At 41.7% G+C, this 16,943-nt stretch overlaps 1 protein-coding gene across 1 annotated transcript in view; it reads right to left on the reverse strand.

The window, feature by feature from the left end:
• DOCK3 (dedicator of cytokinesis 3) overlaps window positions 1-16,943 on the reverse strand; it is a 167,927-nt gene that overhangs the window by 6,012 nt on the left and 144,972 nt on the right. Inside the window, exons 43-52 of the mRNA XM_017732287.1 lie at window positions 16,462-16,628; window positions 15,808-15,894; window positions 15,173-15,352; window positions 14,106-14,189; window positions 12,733-12,849; window positions 12,192-12,313; window positions 10,575-10,710; window positions 9,949-10,030; window positions 4,402-4,520; window positions 3,396-3,483 (exon numbers count right to left, since the gene is read on the reverse strand). Coding sequence (XP_017587776.1) covers window positions 3,396-3,483; window positions 4,402-4,520; window positions 9,949-10,030; window positions 10,575-10,710; window positions 12,192-12,313; window positions 12,733-12,849; window positions 14,106-14,189; window positions 15,173-15,352; window positions 15,808-15,894; window positions 16,462-16,628 — 1,182 coding nt within the window. The remainder of the gene's footprint in view (window positions 1-3,395; window positions 3,484-4,401; window positions 4,521-9,948; window positions 10,031-10,574; window positions 10,711-12,191; window positions 12,314-12,732; window positions 12,850-14,105; window positions 14,190-15,172; window positions 15,353-15,807; window positions 15,895-16,461; window positions 16,629-16,943) is intronic.

The following is a 16,943-nucleotide window of genomic DNA, read 5'->3' on the forward strand; positions in this document are numbered from 1 at the left end:
GCCAGGATGTGCCCAGCGTGGGCAGACAGGAATGGCAGGGCGTCTCGGCTTCCGCTGTCCAGGCTCCAGCTACTGGGTGCTGCTGGCACAGCTGAAGGATTGAAACAGATGTAACTCGGGTAACAGGACAGGGAGTCTGTGGGGCCAGCACCAGCTTTCCAGCGGGCTCTTCAGCAGCAGAGAGACAGATTCCCGGGACTCAGTGAATGGCAGGATTGAAAGCACAGAAAGGAACCGACTAGGCTACAGTGTGTTTAGAGATGCTTTGTTAAGGAAGTGTTAGGTGATCACAGGGTTAGTCTGCCCAGCTCCCCTCCATCCCTGGGCTCATTTCTAGCAAAGCTGAAGAGGAGTAGGACTCTGGCAGGTTTTTTTGCAAATCAGTGTGGAGGTAAAAATGAAATCCCACCAGTGGAATGGTGGCTGGATCTCAGGTGTGAGCTGTCCTGCTTGGTGGGGAGTGGTGACAACGGAACATGGCAAAACCCTCTGGAAACTGGACGGCCTGTGGCTGCACTACAGGCTCAGTGAGGACTGAATAAAGGACATGACGGAAATTATACCTCAGTCTGTTGCAAAAGAAATTACTTCAGAGCTCCAATTTACTAAGCTACAGAGTTGATCAAGAACTTTGATCTCATTTAAAGGCAACAGTTTGGCCTCCTTGTATTACAAAGTCTCCTGAAGAGATCAAGTCTTTGTGAATCAGGAAGTATAGAGAGAGCAATACTTGCTGCATTTAACAGAGAGTGAATATGATCTTTGTGGACTTGGTTTTTCATAGAAATAAAAGCTGCTTCTTGACATGAACATGAACCTTTTTAAAGATCTTGAGAATTCTGTCACCCTTGAACATTATTAAAATGCACCTTTCTTTCCAAACATGACTTGATTTATTCTGAGAAGAGATATACAATAATTGGATTTACTTAAAAACAAATAAGCAACTGCAATTTCTTCAGAAAAGAAAGGAAAAAAAAAGTAATTAATTGAGCCTGTCAAAGAAAACCGAGATAAAAATAGCTTTTTCCATCTTCAGTTTGTAAAATGGAAGCCTGGAGAAATAAACATGGAGTTTGACATCTGAAGAGGATTTCTCCTTAATTAAAATGCCTGCAGCCATTTTTGGTGCATTTCTTTCTAAAATGACTTTGAAAAGTTTCTCTATTTTTTTTTTTTGTCTCCCTAGTTCATGAGTTGGCTTGAGCACAGGCTCCCCAAGGCCTAAAATTCCCTATAGTAAAAAAGATCACAAAGTAACAGCTTCGTAAGACAGAACAAACCCCATAAAATATAAAAGTAAATGGTTTTTTTAGAGACTCTCAGCCTGAGAATCTGAGAAAGGCATGTGAAGAAGACACTAAGAATCTTGACAGAGAACAGGTTCAAACCAAATATAATGTGGCTCCAGATTAATTTTCCCTGTACACAGGCCAGACTGCTCTAATTTGCACTACTGCAATTGATGTCAAAGGGCTAAAGCAGAGGGACAAGATGCACAGCAGTGCCAGCCTTGCTTATGTCTCCTGCCATATTCCAGCATCAAGTGAAAAGGACAGAAAACCTGATTTGCTTGGGCTGTAAAACTATTGTGCTTGTTGTTTGTTTTTAACACCGAGATGTAGAATGAGAATGTGAAGAAGAACACATGGTACCCCAGTGAAAAATCCATTTATGCTTTCTCAGTATTCCCTCATTCACAGCCTTTTGAGTATTTAGGAGTGCTGGAAGAAGGTCAGATGATTTTGAAGAGTGGCTGCTGCCTGTTAAAACCAGTGTTTTAGACAAAATGCTTCAGGGAAGAACCTAAGCAGGGAGCTCCCAGTGCTCTGACTTAGCCCATGTCTCTCTCTGTGACTATTCAGTGGCTCGGTGGCCAAGTTTAATTAGCGGGGAAGCAGCATTTGTACCATTCTGCTCCAGGCAACTGATGTCACCACTGTCACTGGGAATTACCGAGCGGAACTTCTGACACAGCGAGGAGGGGGTGGGGGAGGTCAGGGCCCTGAGTGCTAAAATCCAAGGCAGATGGCATCCTGACTTCAAAGAATGGTGAGGGTTCCGGGCCTGCCAAGAGTACCTGTAACTGCATTTTTGCCACCAGCCAGGCACAAGAGCTGGATTCCTGCCTCACTATCCCAACCGAACATCACCTGTGTCTTTTGTGGGTTCTCTGGGATTGTGTCTTTGATCTCTTGGCACTGAATACCACACTCCTGCATAATATCACCCACAAATACAAATTAAAATATTTTTCCTAGATGGACAACAAATATTTATCTACCTTCCTTTTCCAGATCTTCCTCCTATCCAGTACAAAGATCTCACCATCTCTGTCGTATGTTTGGTTCAAACTAACGTGGCTAGGCTGGAGCTCTTAATCCCTCACCCCCTAGTCTTAACTCTCTTGTCATCACTCATTATTATCATCAAGTCATCATTCTGCCATTTATTCAGAACTGGATGTTGGCGTTTGGTTTCAATCTGGACCGCTCATGCTGAAGTAGGGGATTCTGATTTATTAGAAATTCTAAAATAAAATTTGGATTTTTTTTTTTAAAGGTACAGTTTAGTTCTTGCACAGTTTCTGAAACAAAAAGATAGATAAACATCTGAGTGTATGATGTAGGTCAGACTAGAGAGTTGCAGTGGTCTTTCCTGGCCTTAAAAATCTTTTAAGATACCTTTTTTTCCCAGACATACATGACTGTTGCTTGCTTAGGCAGCCTCCTTGTCTCAGATTTTTGATTCAGGAATTTTGCACTCTTCCGCTTTTTTAGAATGCTGCCTTTCAGATAATTTTTGAGCCCATCGCTTTGTCCATGGCACCTCTTTCACAAGATGCTCTTTTTCTCTTACACCAAATAAGTTCTTTCTCCTCTTTCAGGCTTTTTTTTTCCCCTGCGGGGACTCAGCCTGTTTTTTTCCAAAGCAGTGAGTTAAAAAAGCATATATTCCTAATGATAAACAAATACAAAACTACCTCAGAGAGGGATTACAAGGAATGTTTGTATTTTGATCAATAAATGTGTATTAAAACCCAGTATATCTCATTAATAAAAAATATGGTCCAAGTCTTGGGCTCTTCTTAGATAACTTCTCATTTGCTGCTTTGCAAGTTTGCTTGACAAAGGCTGCAGGAACTGTTTCAATAACAAAATGCTAAACTTAGAAAGCATTCTGAAATAGAGTGGTTTGTACAAGCCCACCCTTCTGTGAAGGCTCTACAATGACGGTATGTTGGCAGAAGGCCCAGTTAATTAAATTGTTAATTAGAAAAGTGTGAGAGAAATGCACTCGCCCAGGAAATGTAGAAGCCCATTCATTACTTGCTGTAGCATGACCAGAGGAATAATATTTTAGCAAGCATGCATGCTGAACAGGAAAAGGAGTACCTTTCTCAGCCACAGACAGGTTGGGATCACTGCAAGGTTTACATGGTCCAATCATTTGCTGGATCAAGGCGCGCTGGAAATTTGGAGGCTAAGGCAGAAGAAAGTCAGCAAAGAAGAGTTAAAAAAAAAAGTTACAGACCAGCTGGGGCAACATGGGGACTTTCTGTTCCTTTTTATAAGCAAAGGAGTTTCTAAACTAAAGATTCCCTGGGAATCTTAGCCTGTGCCTACATTGGCAGGTACTGCAGTGCAATGTGAGTGGATCTCTAGGGTGTAACAGTGCTGAGGGCCCACAATTCCTGCTTTCTGGAGGAGTTATTTCAGACTAGCTCTAGCCTGGCCTTGTGCCCATTATCAGCTGGAATGCATCGTTTGCCCTCTGAAGCTTATCTATGGTTTTGTTGAATCGTTGACTTCGCATGCTTTGAGACAGCTCTCCCATGCAAACTGAAGTGTGGTAAGTGGGCATGATCAGGAGATTTCCTTCAAAAGTGCAGGCCAGGGCAAGATTTAAATGCTTACATGTAGGCACACTTTCCAATTTGTCCAGAGAAACTAGGGCACAGAATTTTTGGAGACCCTGTATATTATTTCAGCCTCTCACCATTTTTGATACCTCTGGAAATCACCATGAAGTTATTTAGAATCAACTTGGAGGCTAGACTGCAGGGTGGATGGCCATGGGTCTAAATAAATTAAGAAAATGGTGTGACTACTTGCAATGGACCAGGGCTCACAGGATAGAGTTGGGAAGTGAGTCCATTTTCACAGGACATATCTATCTGCCTTTTTAATAGTCACTACAATTTGTATCACTCAGCTGCCACAGTGGGTGCCTCCAGGGGTGGATTAATAGGAAAAGTTCTGTGTCACCTCTGAAAACACAATCCTAAGTTGCTGTGCTTTCCAAAAATAAAAAAGAAAGCTTTAAGGTGGTCAAAACCAGCAAAAATACAGCCACAGTTTCAGGTAGCTGAACTGACACAGAAGAAATTAGAGCTGCTACCTGTCCATTTTCCATGATAGCTGCGGGGTACATGGCACTGCTTGGTCGGTCCCGGTGGGCTGGCAGCAACATCATCATCTCCCGAGAGTGGCGGTACTTATCTGGTAGAGAGGGAGAGCCTGTAAACAAGTGAGAAAAATCACGTACACGGGACAAACAACAGCCATGTCTCTGCATGCCCAGGGATCTCAGTCCTCCTGTGCACTTGGCTCGGACACATGAGCTCACAGGACCCAAGGAAACATGGTGCCGAGCCCACTAAGCAGCTGACTGTTGGGGGGATGCATAGCACGAGGATGGAGTCAGAACTGGCTTGTTGTATACAACTAAGGATGTACCACGTAGGGTGTGTAACATGTATGTGTCCCTAGTTGTATGTTGCAAAGTGCTTCCTTTTAAACAAAAAAAAGTGGCCGTGTGGAATCAGTTGTGGCAGTGCCTAATGCTCCATTGCCCCATAAAGTATTGCAGAGTTACAAAAATGCCATAAAATTGTGCATTTTAGGACTGAATGTGGGATAAAGGCATAAAAGTTTGAGATACACCATTCAGTTAAAGCAGAAATCTGTGGGAAAATACTTCATTCCTTGGTTCTGGATAGAGATAAGTGTTGCCATTTAATTGGTGCTATCTTGGTCAGCTTCCTCTGTTAAACCAAACCCAATAAGAGACAGCATTTTCTATAAATGTGAGAGGCACTTTGCTTACAATGCTTCTGTAATGATGATTATTACTGTGTTGCTATACTGAGCCCTTTGATGACACCAGACGTTTAGCAATGCTTAGAGTTTTATAGTAGGAATAATAAGCTTGATTTATCTATTAGTTATCTGTATAGTTGTCATTTGAGATACTGGGGTATTTCATGTAACAGCTTCCTGGCAGGTGGAATTACTTGGGACTCATGTCCTTCAGGATGAGTGCCACATAACAATACGCCTTCTGATATGCAACAGCTGACAATGGATTTGCCAGAGGAATGATCCCCATTAGCGACTTCCTAAAGTCTGACACTACTGATACACGCAACCCTTGGGATGCACAATATTAGGCAGGAATTGATGTTGTGAAGCTGCTGAAGTGAGCTGTAATTTGCACTGATTGTTTGATTGCGTCACAAACACGCACTGAACAGATGGCAGCACACAGCGCATTACAGAGCCATGCTGGCTTTTGGGGAATACATGCCCCCTTTGGCAAACTTCCACAACCACACACATTACCTGGACAGCACTCCAACATATGAGCAAAGGCATTGGTGCTGGCTGATGCAGCTTTTACCCCAGCAAAAGCAAACATGCAGTTTTGGGGACTAATATTCAGCACACAGTGGAAGGAACAATGTGTCCAGCAGAATGCAGGATAAAGTCCTACAATTGCAACAATTCCATTAAGGGGGGCAGATGCCAGATTAATCTACACCCCCACTCTGACATGAACAGTGGCAGAGTATCTGCATTCTAGTCCCGAACTCATTTTCTCCCCAGACACAGAACAGAAACATAATTAGACGACATTATTTGCTCTTATGTACAACATCAGCTTGGCGAACACAGTATTAACGCTTTGTGCTGAGTCTTATCCTCACAGGTCACAGATAGTCCCGTTCTGCAGGACAAATGGAAAGATGCTGAACTTTTAGGTGTGCCCAGAACTACAGCACAGCACAACCTACACTGTAAACTTTTCCCTTTTTATTTATCTTGTCATCCTTGTTCTTTTATGTCAAAGATGCAAACCACCTCTACGTGCTGTCAGTTTATATGGGATTACAGCTTCAAAAGACCTTGCACTGCAGGACCTGAAAAATCCCACATATGCTGGCAGAGTGTAGTTTAAAAAACAGCTCTGCTGTTTGGCGCCCTAAATTTGTCATTAACTATAGCTATAAAAATGGTAACAGATTATGCCAAGTGTCCAATCTGCAAACAAAATTATGTATGGCTGCTTTGGACAGATAGAGAGCACAGTAACCACGGCTCCTTTTCGGGACTGGCAAAACTTTAAAAACAAAGTCAAAAAAAGCTTTTAAAGCTTCCAGAGCAGCCAGTGGCCATAATAAAATGCTGCAGCATGTACCAGGACTTACTCCTTTTAGCATGTAGCTTGGTGCACTTGGTGTGTGCAGCACTGTAGGTATTTGCTATTGAGAAAGGAAAACCTGTGCTAAAGCCAGAGGTAGTTTTGCTTTTTTAATTATAAATATGTTAATCCACTTGTGACAAGTATTAATTTTAAGGAATGTAACTGAACACTAATGTAAACTTCAAACTCATTGAATCTCTTCTCCTGATTCATAATTTTTATTACCGTTATGAAAACTTTGCTCCTGCGCAAAATGGTAACTTTTTTGATTTAAAAAGGAAGTTTTAAAGTAAGTATATGGATTCTTGCAAAGTGCTGAGTAAGACACCAGGACTTATTTTCTACACCTTAATGAGGGGCAGTGTTGAGGATGCTTTTAGAGGCCAGTCAAATGTCAAGTGGGAATTGCTTTTTGACTGCTTTGGAGGAGTCCCAACTGTATTTTAAATTAAATTACTCACAAACCCTAACTCACTCCTAGCTCTTTCCAGGCCTTTTTGAGTTGCAGTTTCTTGCTTTCTGAACCCTGGTATAATCTTTTAACTCCAGTAAAGTTCAGCAGTGCCTCATGAGCCACCTCAAATGAAGCCAAACTGAACAGAATGTCTTACTGACCTTTTACACAACAACAGTGGTGCTTCCCTGATAGGGAAGAACCTACACAAGGGTCAAGCCAGGTGAAAAACTGAGAGATGTATACTTGTAATAATGAGTAACTACTAATGTCTTTGTTGTTAGCACAGATTTAGCAAATTCTTGCAGTATTCTGATTTCAGTTCTATTTAAGACTTCTGCTGTAACTTGTATATATTATAACTAGTGTAAATTTTGATGCCTTAATCTGCAGTTCAGTGATAAAATCAAATCATTGATCAACTTTCCTGATGACTATCCTTTAAAAATTCTTTTTAGATCAATAGCTTTGTTATTTTCTTTGGACAAGCCAAATAATCACCTGTGTTGCTATTTTAAAGGTCCATAAAAGGGTAACTTTTTGGAAGTGGAGAACAATTTAAACTCCTGCTGGATTCTTAATACAAAAGGCCATGGCTTCCTTTGGTCGCTGATGGAACTAATTTGTGTTATAAAGATACCCATCTCCTCAGGACAGGACTCTGCAGTAAAACAGAGAAGATGATCTAAGTACCTGCATTATCATTTGAATAAATGAGAGAAGCATTTAAAAATCAGGCTAAACCCTAGAAATCCTACCCAATCATGCTCACGTTAAAGCCACAGGTGACAAAGATGTTAAGTTGATAAATTTAGGTGGCCTTTATGAAATTAATTGTTGGCCTTTGTCCACTTCCCATCTGACAAGTGTTCAGCTGCAGCATCGTGACTCTTGTAGCTTTGTTGGCAGTCTCAGCAGAAAGGCCAAGGGTTGGATGGGTCATGGAGACTGAACTATCCTCTCACCTCTAGAGGTGGTCCCTCCAGGACAGAGATGAGGCACATGGGTGGGGGCAGCGTGGGGGAACTTGCACGGCTGCCGCCCATGCTGTATCTGCTCTGTGGGTAAATAGAGGGCTTCAGCCTCCAGTGGTGTCAATCCAGCACCTTTCACCAGCGCTAAATTAAAAAGAATATAAATAAATACCAAAAAAAGGAGAAAAAAAAAAAAAGGGTAGAGGTGCATTGGCAGAGCTGCACATGTCATGTCTGTGAAGTACCTTGCTCCAGCCAGTGATAACTGGTCTCATTTTCACAAGCATCAAATTCACCCAGTTAAAAAACAAAACAAAAGGAAAAACCACCAAGGTGAAGAACACAGCTGCATTAGCACAGTGGAATTTAAGTGTAAGGGCTTTTTCTCATTAGGAACAGCTCCATTCCCAACAGCAGTGTTGTAATAACCAGAACAGTGACTGGCACACTGGGAAACACAGATTGCATCTGGGACCTTACTAGAAGTGAAATCCCATGAGTGGGTAATGTCTGAATGCTGTGCTCACCTAATTTAAAAGTGAACAGAACAGCAGAGAAGAAATGTTGTATCACAGGGTATAGAAATATTTTTCAAACTCATTATTTCTCTTACTGTTTCCCATTTGAAATCTGTCTGGGTCCCATCCCTGGGAGGTGCTGTTGGCTCACCCAGCAGCCCAGACCCTTTGGAGCATTCATCACGTTGGTTTCTAAGCAACAGTGAATAATACCGTAAAGAGGGAAGCTGGTGATGCTGTGCAGTCACCAGGCTCAGAAAGACTGTCACAGCCTGTCACAGCCTGTCACTGTGAGCCTGTCACTGGACTTCTAAAGTGGAAAACAGCGTGAAACGGTACAAGCACCAAACCTTTCAGATCCCCCAGAAGACTCCCATGCCAGCTGAGGCACATCCACTTAGGGACATCTTCCTGACATGATAACCCTCTCCTCAGTTCCATCTTCCCTTGCCTGTTATGCCAGTTTCACCTGATTACTGTTTGTCATTATTTTCCTTCCAGCCCATGGTAATTAGTGCAGCTATTTGCCTTTATTTGAAGATGTTCACGGCTCACCTTCCTACTCCATCTGATCCCTCAATTAAATCACTTTGCTGCAGCTGTGTCATAACAACAGTCAGTCAATTAGGATTTTACTGGCAGATTGAGCAAAAAAGCCCCAAGACGGCTTGAGGAAAGGGCTCTTCTCCATATTCCCTGTCCATCAGGAGACACAGAAGTCCCCTATATGGAAAAAGGGGTAAGATTTAAATATCAGCCTCTATCTCTGACTATATCCTGGACACCTTCTTCAGATGCCTGTGAAAAGAGGTGTAGAACCTGCAACTGAGAATCCAAAATGAGAGGAAAAAACCTAAAACCTTGAAGAGAAGTTGTGAAAGTCAGGAGATCACATGGAGTGGTTTTGCTTCAGCTGGGGAAGAAAATGATTAGCAATACCAAGATCAGCTACTGTAACACAAAGGCAATATGAGTACCCCCAGAGTCTGCTTTTATATTTTTCCTTTCTTCAAGAATTTCCCAGCAGGGGAGACCTTCTTTATCTCCAGTATTTAAAATTTGTATCTTTCAGTATTCATCCTGTACATCTACTTTTGTATACATATGTTTCTGCTAAACTGCCTCAAGTTCTTTTTTGTCATAATTTCTTTAAACTTGTAAAATGATTTCTTTGCCTTTGTCTTCATGATCTCTCTTTTAAGTACTATACCGAGGACTATTCTTGTTTTCCTCTAGACTGCCTGCCACAATTTTGTGGCAGAACAATGGAAATCATTATGAAATTCAACTGCCTGAAACCAGCACGTATTAGAGATACATTCCAAATACTGATGAAAAAATGCTTAAATGGAGAATTAAACCATTTGTAAAGAAGAAGTATTGAAGAGGCATTTACATCTCCAAAGGAGAAAGTGTTACATGTAGTGTAGGTGGTGTTTCACCCATAAGTCAGCAAGGTTGCCAGGTTTAGGGAACACCTGCAGGTGCCCCCCCATCAGGGCCTGTCCATGCTTACCTCTAGCGCTGGAAGGGGCAGAGTTAATCATCTGGGATGGTGCCGAGTGAGTGGAGCTCAGGCTGGAGGTGGAAGGACTAGCCTGGGACGAGGATAAAACAGAGACATTGGTGACTGAGCCTTGGTACCTGGGCTTTGGGTAAAAAAGCTGCAGGAGGCAGAGAAACCATCCAGAGAGACCCAAGCAGATCAGTGCCTTAGGGATTTACCTGTCTTGGATGAGCCAGGGCAGCCTCTGCCCAGCTTCAGTGCAGGCCACTGTTAACCTGCACTCAGGACTGTGGGACTTGTTTCACTTCCCCAAACCAAGAGCAACACTAACTGCGTGTGTTCCACGGGGCAGGTAAACAACATGGGACAAAAATCTCACTTTCTGAAAGCAGCAGGGTGACCTTGGACTGCACTATCACAGTCACTGTACAAACACAGGAGATTTCTTCCCAAAGTTAAATCTAGTGAGTTACTGTCATCTTTCTTGAACAATGTTAGATTCTACCTATTCAGTTCTTTGAAAAGAATTTCACAGACGGATGTGGCAGCTGAAGTGTACTGCTCCTAAGCATAACCCTCTGGAACACTCTCCGTGCTGTTCCCAACAACCACTCCTGGCTGTGCTGGAGCTGTACCTGCATGTGGTACATATCCTCAGCAGTCTCCCCCACAGAACTGTCTGTCAGGATAACCAGGTTTCCTGTTTCACTGGAGGTGTGGGACGACAGAGAGGATGAGGAGTGTCGGACTGAACCAAGCAAATTCAGTGGGCTGGAAAAAAACAGACAGAGCAAGGGTATAATTGAACCTGTTTGTGAAGCCTGATTTTTTTCCAAACTAGTAAGTACCTGCAGTTACCTACTGCTTTAGGTCACCTCTAGATGTCAAATGCTTTTGAAAAATCAGGCCAAATAGGCTCAAACAAATACATAAATGTGAGTAAATATGGAAGAAGTGACAAGAAGATTTCAGGTAAAACAGAATAGTGCATAGGATGTCGAGTTTCAGAACCCCAGCCCAGGGTAGCGTCACATCATGACCTTGGGTGCATATTTGTTTTGTTTATAACAGAACACATTGAAACCACTCTCATTTTTAATGCTAAGATGAGTGGGAGCAGCTTAAAAAAAAACATTCCAAAGGAATCCAAGCACAAGACACACAGGTCAAAATCCAGTTTTCCTTATGGCATGCATTGGCCCTCAGCATTACAGCTGAAGGCAATTTTGAGGCTGACAATAAAATAATACAGCCCAGCTGGTGTGCAGGCTGCACCCTGATCTCCCTCAGGGAATGAACTTTTCTTTGTCACTCTGAACCATACACACAAATACATTGTACACTATAAAATTTCCTCAGTTTGTCCTAAAAAGTACAAAAGCCTTTACAAAGGGAGGAATTTTGAGGAAAAAAAATGTTATCACCCAGACACTGTTTGTCAACTGCTAAGCCATGGGAGCAGTATAAGCTACTCAGTTTTAATAGCATAAAGAATGTCACCATCCTGGATTCATGGACCAACTTTCTACAGCTTTTCATGCCAGGCTTTAAAACCAGCTAAACTATAGCGACCCAATAAGAAAAATAAACACAGAAGAGCAATTAGCATTTTCAAATTAGCAGTGTTGGCTGGATACCAAAAACACTCTTTTGTCCTTATAATCAAAATTTTTATCCTCTGCCATTATCTCAGATTTAATACATGGGCATTCAATTTGAAAAAGCACCCACAGGGTCATTTTTTGATGTTCTGATCAAAACACCTTGGCAGCCTTTCTTGTATTTGGCTTCTGATTTGGTTAGAATTATAAAAATAACGATGTTAACAATTTTGATCCTTCAAAATGGGTACATATTGAGTTGGGTTCTAAAACAAGCCATACAACTTTCCGTTTATGGTAGATAAGAACCCAGTTATTTGCTGTTGGAGTAACAGAAGTAGGAGAGGTTGGGACCTCCAAAGTCAGATTGAGTGTGGAGAACTGAGCGGCAGGTTTGTGTTTCTGCCTCTACAGTAAGTAAAGTGATGGAGTCACACCTGGAGGTGTTCAGTTATTTGCTGCGAGTTGGATTTCTCAACTTTCTTATTCCAGTTCTCCAACTTCAATAATTAGCACTGAATGAAGACAAAAGGCATTTCTACCTAAACTCATGCTGCCCTCCTGCAGTACTGTTAAGCTCTCCCTTAGATCCTTGAACCTTGGTGGAACATTGTGCAGAGACCCTGGATCTTTGGGAAGAAGAGGGGGTACCTGTGTCGATGCACCAGCTTTATGCTCTCTGGGCTCATGGGGCCGTGTGACACCAGCACATTGCTGCGGGGGGTGCTGGAGCCAGAACAGGCTGGGCTCAGCTTATCCAAACCAGGTAACTCCTGCAGAGCAAACACACTTCAGCTAAGTCAGTCATGGAAAACTGCAAGTTTTCTTCATATCATGCTACTTCCAATTACGGCAGTTCTTTTGAAAAGCTCAACATCCAATACCTCCTGTTAATCTTCCGCTGTCTTACGTAATTTTCTGCTATGTGAGACAGCAACTGAAAATTAAGCTTCACAATTGCCCTGTGATACAACAAAGAACGTACAAATACTAACAATTCTTGTTGAAAGGCCAAGTTAACATATTTTATACGACTGCCTTCTTGCACAAAAATCAAGAATTCCTTTGGTAATTTGGCAGTCCAGTAGGTTCAATCAATGCTGTATCAGCTCAGTTCTTTTGTGAACCTTACTGCAATTGACAGATGTTTAATCATATAATTCAAAAATGGGAAGAGTGAGTATTGGCTTACGTGATACAGGCTGGATCGCATCATCTGGAACTGATCTATCAGTTTCTTATGCAGGGGACGCATTTCAGGGTGTACAAATTTCTCATGGACTGCCAGACCCACTCCTAGGACATGTACCTGTGGGAAAAAAAAAATGCAACATCAGAAACCCAAATAAATTGTGTCTAAGAGAGAATAGAAGCCTGTCCTGCAGTTCTGGCAATGTGCAAGGAATATGCCACTGTCCATTACAAGCCTGCTGGTAATTAAGCAAGCCTTGGAGTCCTGGCAAGTTCATACTACTCCAGCAAGTACTTAAGTGTGAGACAAGTACATTTGTGTCATGTTGCATTGCTTTTCTTATGAGATAACTGTAAAAAATACCAGCTAGATTGTCTCTGCAGAATGAACAGCATTATGCCCTCACACAGATAATGCCCTGTGACAAAGAAACACCTCTTCCTAGTGCCAGGGACAGGGTCTGAGCTGCCAACAGAGACTTCTAAAAGGAGTTTCTGATAATTGAGCTGAACAGCAGCAGTGTGGCACATGCAGTCACTCCTCCTGTTCCTCATTAGTTACTTCTAAAGGTCACTTTTTCAAAGGTCAAACATATAATATTAATGATTGAATGAAATTATATAAGATCTCAGATAAAAGAAAATAGCAATGATAGGAGGCTTAAGATATATGTAATTCCCTACATGATCCAAAGTCCGTACAAACAATAAGTATTTAATCTTCAAACATCTGAGGATTGAAGGGAGATAAGCATTATTTTACAGATGGGGAATCTGAAATGCAGTTCAGTGATTTGTTGAAGAAAGAGACCTAGTAGCTCTAGTCAGATTTGGGCACATTGTTTAATGGGGTGTATCTTGCCAAACTTTCAGTTAAGAGGGATGTGATTATCTGATTTTATTCCCATCAAAACATCCCACAGCTTTATCTACCACGATATTTCATGGAGACACTATGGAAAAATGAAACTGCAGATAATATAAATAGGCATTAAGTTTTCATATGTGGCTCTGCCACTTTAATCTCAAGCCTGACCTGTCCTGCCTCTGATTATCTTTGAAATTTGCTGGGAAGACATAATTCAAAATGCCAAAAATGAATGGCAGGCTTGAAACGCAGCAAGATGTCTGTTGGATAATAAATGGAGAAAACAAAATTAATGTACTTTCAGCTGAGCTTCACCTCACATCCCATAAGGTGAATGACTTGTCATAATCTCCTTGCCTGCCTCCCTCTTTTTTGTTTGAATGTATTTAGGTCTCCTGTACCAAAAATCTTTGCTTCTTAATGAATCAGATGGATCCGATGTTTATATTGACTGCTGATGAATCCAGACAATGTAGCAATGTTCTTCTGCACCTGAAAAATAGTACCTGTTCCTGCATGAGTTCCTTGAGCTGGGTGATCTTCTCTGCGTCTCCGGGGTGCTTTGTTATATAATCCTTGTCAAAAAAGGCCTGCAGGAAAAGGGAAAAAGAAAAAGTGCCTTTTGCTTACTGGAAGGTATTTAATCATAACTTGGAGTCAAGAGATGAGAGGAGAAGGTCCAAAAATCTTAGAAAAACTAAGTATGTTAAGATAAAAGCAGAGAATTTAATTTTACTGTTTTTTAGCACTCTGGGATGCAGAGAAAATGATCTTGGCAGCTGAAACGATTCTGTTGAATCATGACTCTGACCAAGTTTCCCCCTGTGACAGTGATAAGCAATACCTCTAAGCCTTGTATCTTCCAGTTATTTGAATTTTATAGTTTCCTTCACATAACTGCCTAAAGCTAAAGGAATTTAGTGAGTAAATTGGCAACTAATGTAAAGCCTGGAGAGCGTTCTCTCCATGGCTCCATTGGGAAGACACGTCCCGCACCCCTGAACCACTGCTGCCATTTTTCAGTATTTTACCCTAAACCTACCTTTTGCCATGCTCAGTTTAAGTAACAGCTTGCCAGAGATTATGCTAGATAACATATTGTATTTAAGATCATTTTAGTTCTACAGCGAGTCTGAAATTAGCCCATCAGCAAAGATAATGGTTCAATAGCATGAATTAGTGTCTTTTCCTGATTCCAGACCCAATCAGTCAGTTACCACCAGTCCCACAGCCTCTATTGCAAAATGAATTTATAATATAAGCAGTACAAAAAAAGCTGCTTCACCGTTTTACCTGCCAGATGAGGATTTCCAGGTAGGCCAAGTGTCATCTTTGAGAAACCCCACTGTCACCTGCACCTACTTCCATGTGAGATGACAGCTCCACCCCTGGAGCCTCCTTGTGTGTGGCTATGGAAGCACTGATGCAGAATAACCAAGTAGGGGATGTAACCCCATCTTTAGATAATGTACATGAGAATTTCTTATCTTATTAAGCCATACTGTCATTGAAACAGAAATGCAAATAAAACTGAGGAAGGGTGATACTCAATGGGAAGCAGAGCCCAGCTCACCTCCTGGTACCGTGCAATTCCCCCGTTAACAGCCGCATCAATCACTCCGTTCAGACACATGCTGAGAAGATTAATGTTGCCATGCATTTGTTTATGCTGGTACTGGCTTATCAGTGTCCTCAGCTCCTGGTTTTTGTTCTCAACCACTTGAATGGCATTTTCCAAAGGACTTACTTCAACCTCAAAGGCAATAAAATATACTTTAATTCCATGGACACTTCACTGAGATTTATTATCTTCCTTGTAATAAAATGATACTCCAGGATTGTTCAGTGAGCTCCCTTCACTTTTACTGCTTTGTAGAAAATTAGCTACATTAAACTCCACTGTTGGCAGTACTGGGTTTCAGGTCACTCAGTTGCAATAATAGATGTCTTTCTATACACTGAAGACATGGCAGCAATTCAAGTATTCCATCCTTTTGGCACTGTCTCCATTATATTATTACCTCATATAATTCCCCTGATTACATTCAGCAATTATTTAGATGAAGTGGTAGAAAAAGGATGTATTTAATCCTTGGTAAACACCATTTTAAACGGCAAGATTTCAGCCCAACAAGTTTTAAGCTGCATATCCTATGTCCTCAGTAACTCGTCATTTCAACCCCCAATTACAGGAACTATGAATGTTACCAGTTCTCTTCTCTCCACTTCAAACCAACGAGAGATCCCAGGCAGACTGTGAGTCAGGGTCAGAGTGGTACGTTCAATCCACAAGCTCTGCAAGGAGTAATTGAGGCTGTGAGGAACACAGTGAATCACAACCACATCATCTCTACTCTTACTACAGGTACGAAGAGAGTGAAGTTCAGAAAAGAATCCATTAACCTCCTGAGCATTAATTCCGTAGAAGGTCTTTCTGAAAGTCACTTAAACAACAAACCAGGAATTCAGTGTGCTTGAAACACATTGAACACATTGAATTTCTATTAATTTTTAAAACTTGACCACCAATTGTGTCATGGGACCCAAAAAGACATTGTAGACCTATGTGTCAGTACTAAAAACAAAAAAAAAGTCCAGCCAAACAAGAAAACCCTGTCCTTGCTTCCAAATGCATTTCTCCTGGCATTAAAGTAACTCACCTTTAAACTGGACAATGCTTTAATCAGGTCAGGACTCAACAGTATTCAATCAGCCTATGGACTTAACCTGTTAGTTGAGTTACTGTGGTATCTTTGGCTATCAAACCAGGATTACCTGAAAGGCTCTATCAGCATAAAATAACAAGACAGTATTCCCCTTGAAGAGATTAACACTCAAACACTGCTTATTTGCTACTTCTACCTTAAATTCGTTCTCCTTGTCCTTGGGGCCCTTGTGGAAGGGTCTGTCGTAGCGGAACTTCCGGATGTTGTTGACGCGGTAAAAGCTCTTGATGCGATCAGGGACACGGTCCATTTGCAGCACGTCTATATTGTCTGGGATGGGAGTCACTGCATAGATCTGTAAATCTGGTAATTCTGCAGTCAAAGAAAGCTTTACCCATGTGTTAGGAAAGACAGGTAGGAAACAGCAACCCATGGCAGGAGGCTCCACTTACTGACACTGTCCTTATGGTTCAAGTCCCACACAGTATCCTTGCTGTGCTCCCAGAAGCCAGGGAGTGCGGGTTCCATGACTAAGCTCTCCAAAGTCCCTGCAGTCCCCTCAAATGTGATGTGGTTCAGTCCTTAAATGCACTGAGCATTGTACTGGTTGTACCAAATCCCAGTACAGGTGACTAATGAGAAGAATGAGATTCAAAGCCTTGGGTATAAAAGGGTTCA

Source organism: Corvus brachyrhynchos, unplaced genomic scaffold, assembly GCF_000691975.1.
Source record: "Corvus brachyrhynchos isolate BGI_N302 unplaced genomic scaffold, ASM69197v1 scaffold4, whole genome shotgun sequence".
NCBI lineage: Eukaryota > Metazoa > Chordata > Aves > Passeriformes > Corvidae > Corvus > Corvus brachyrhynchos.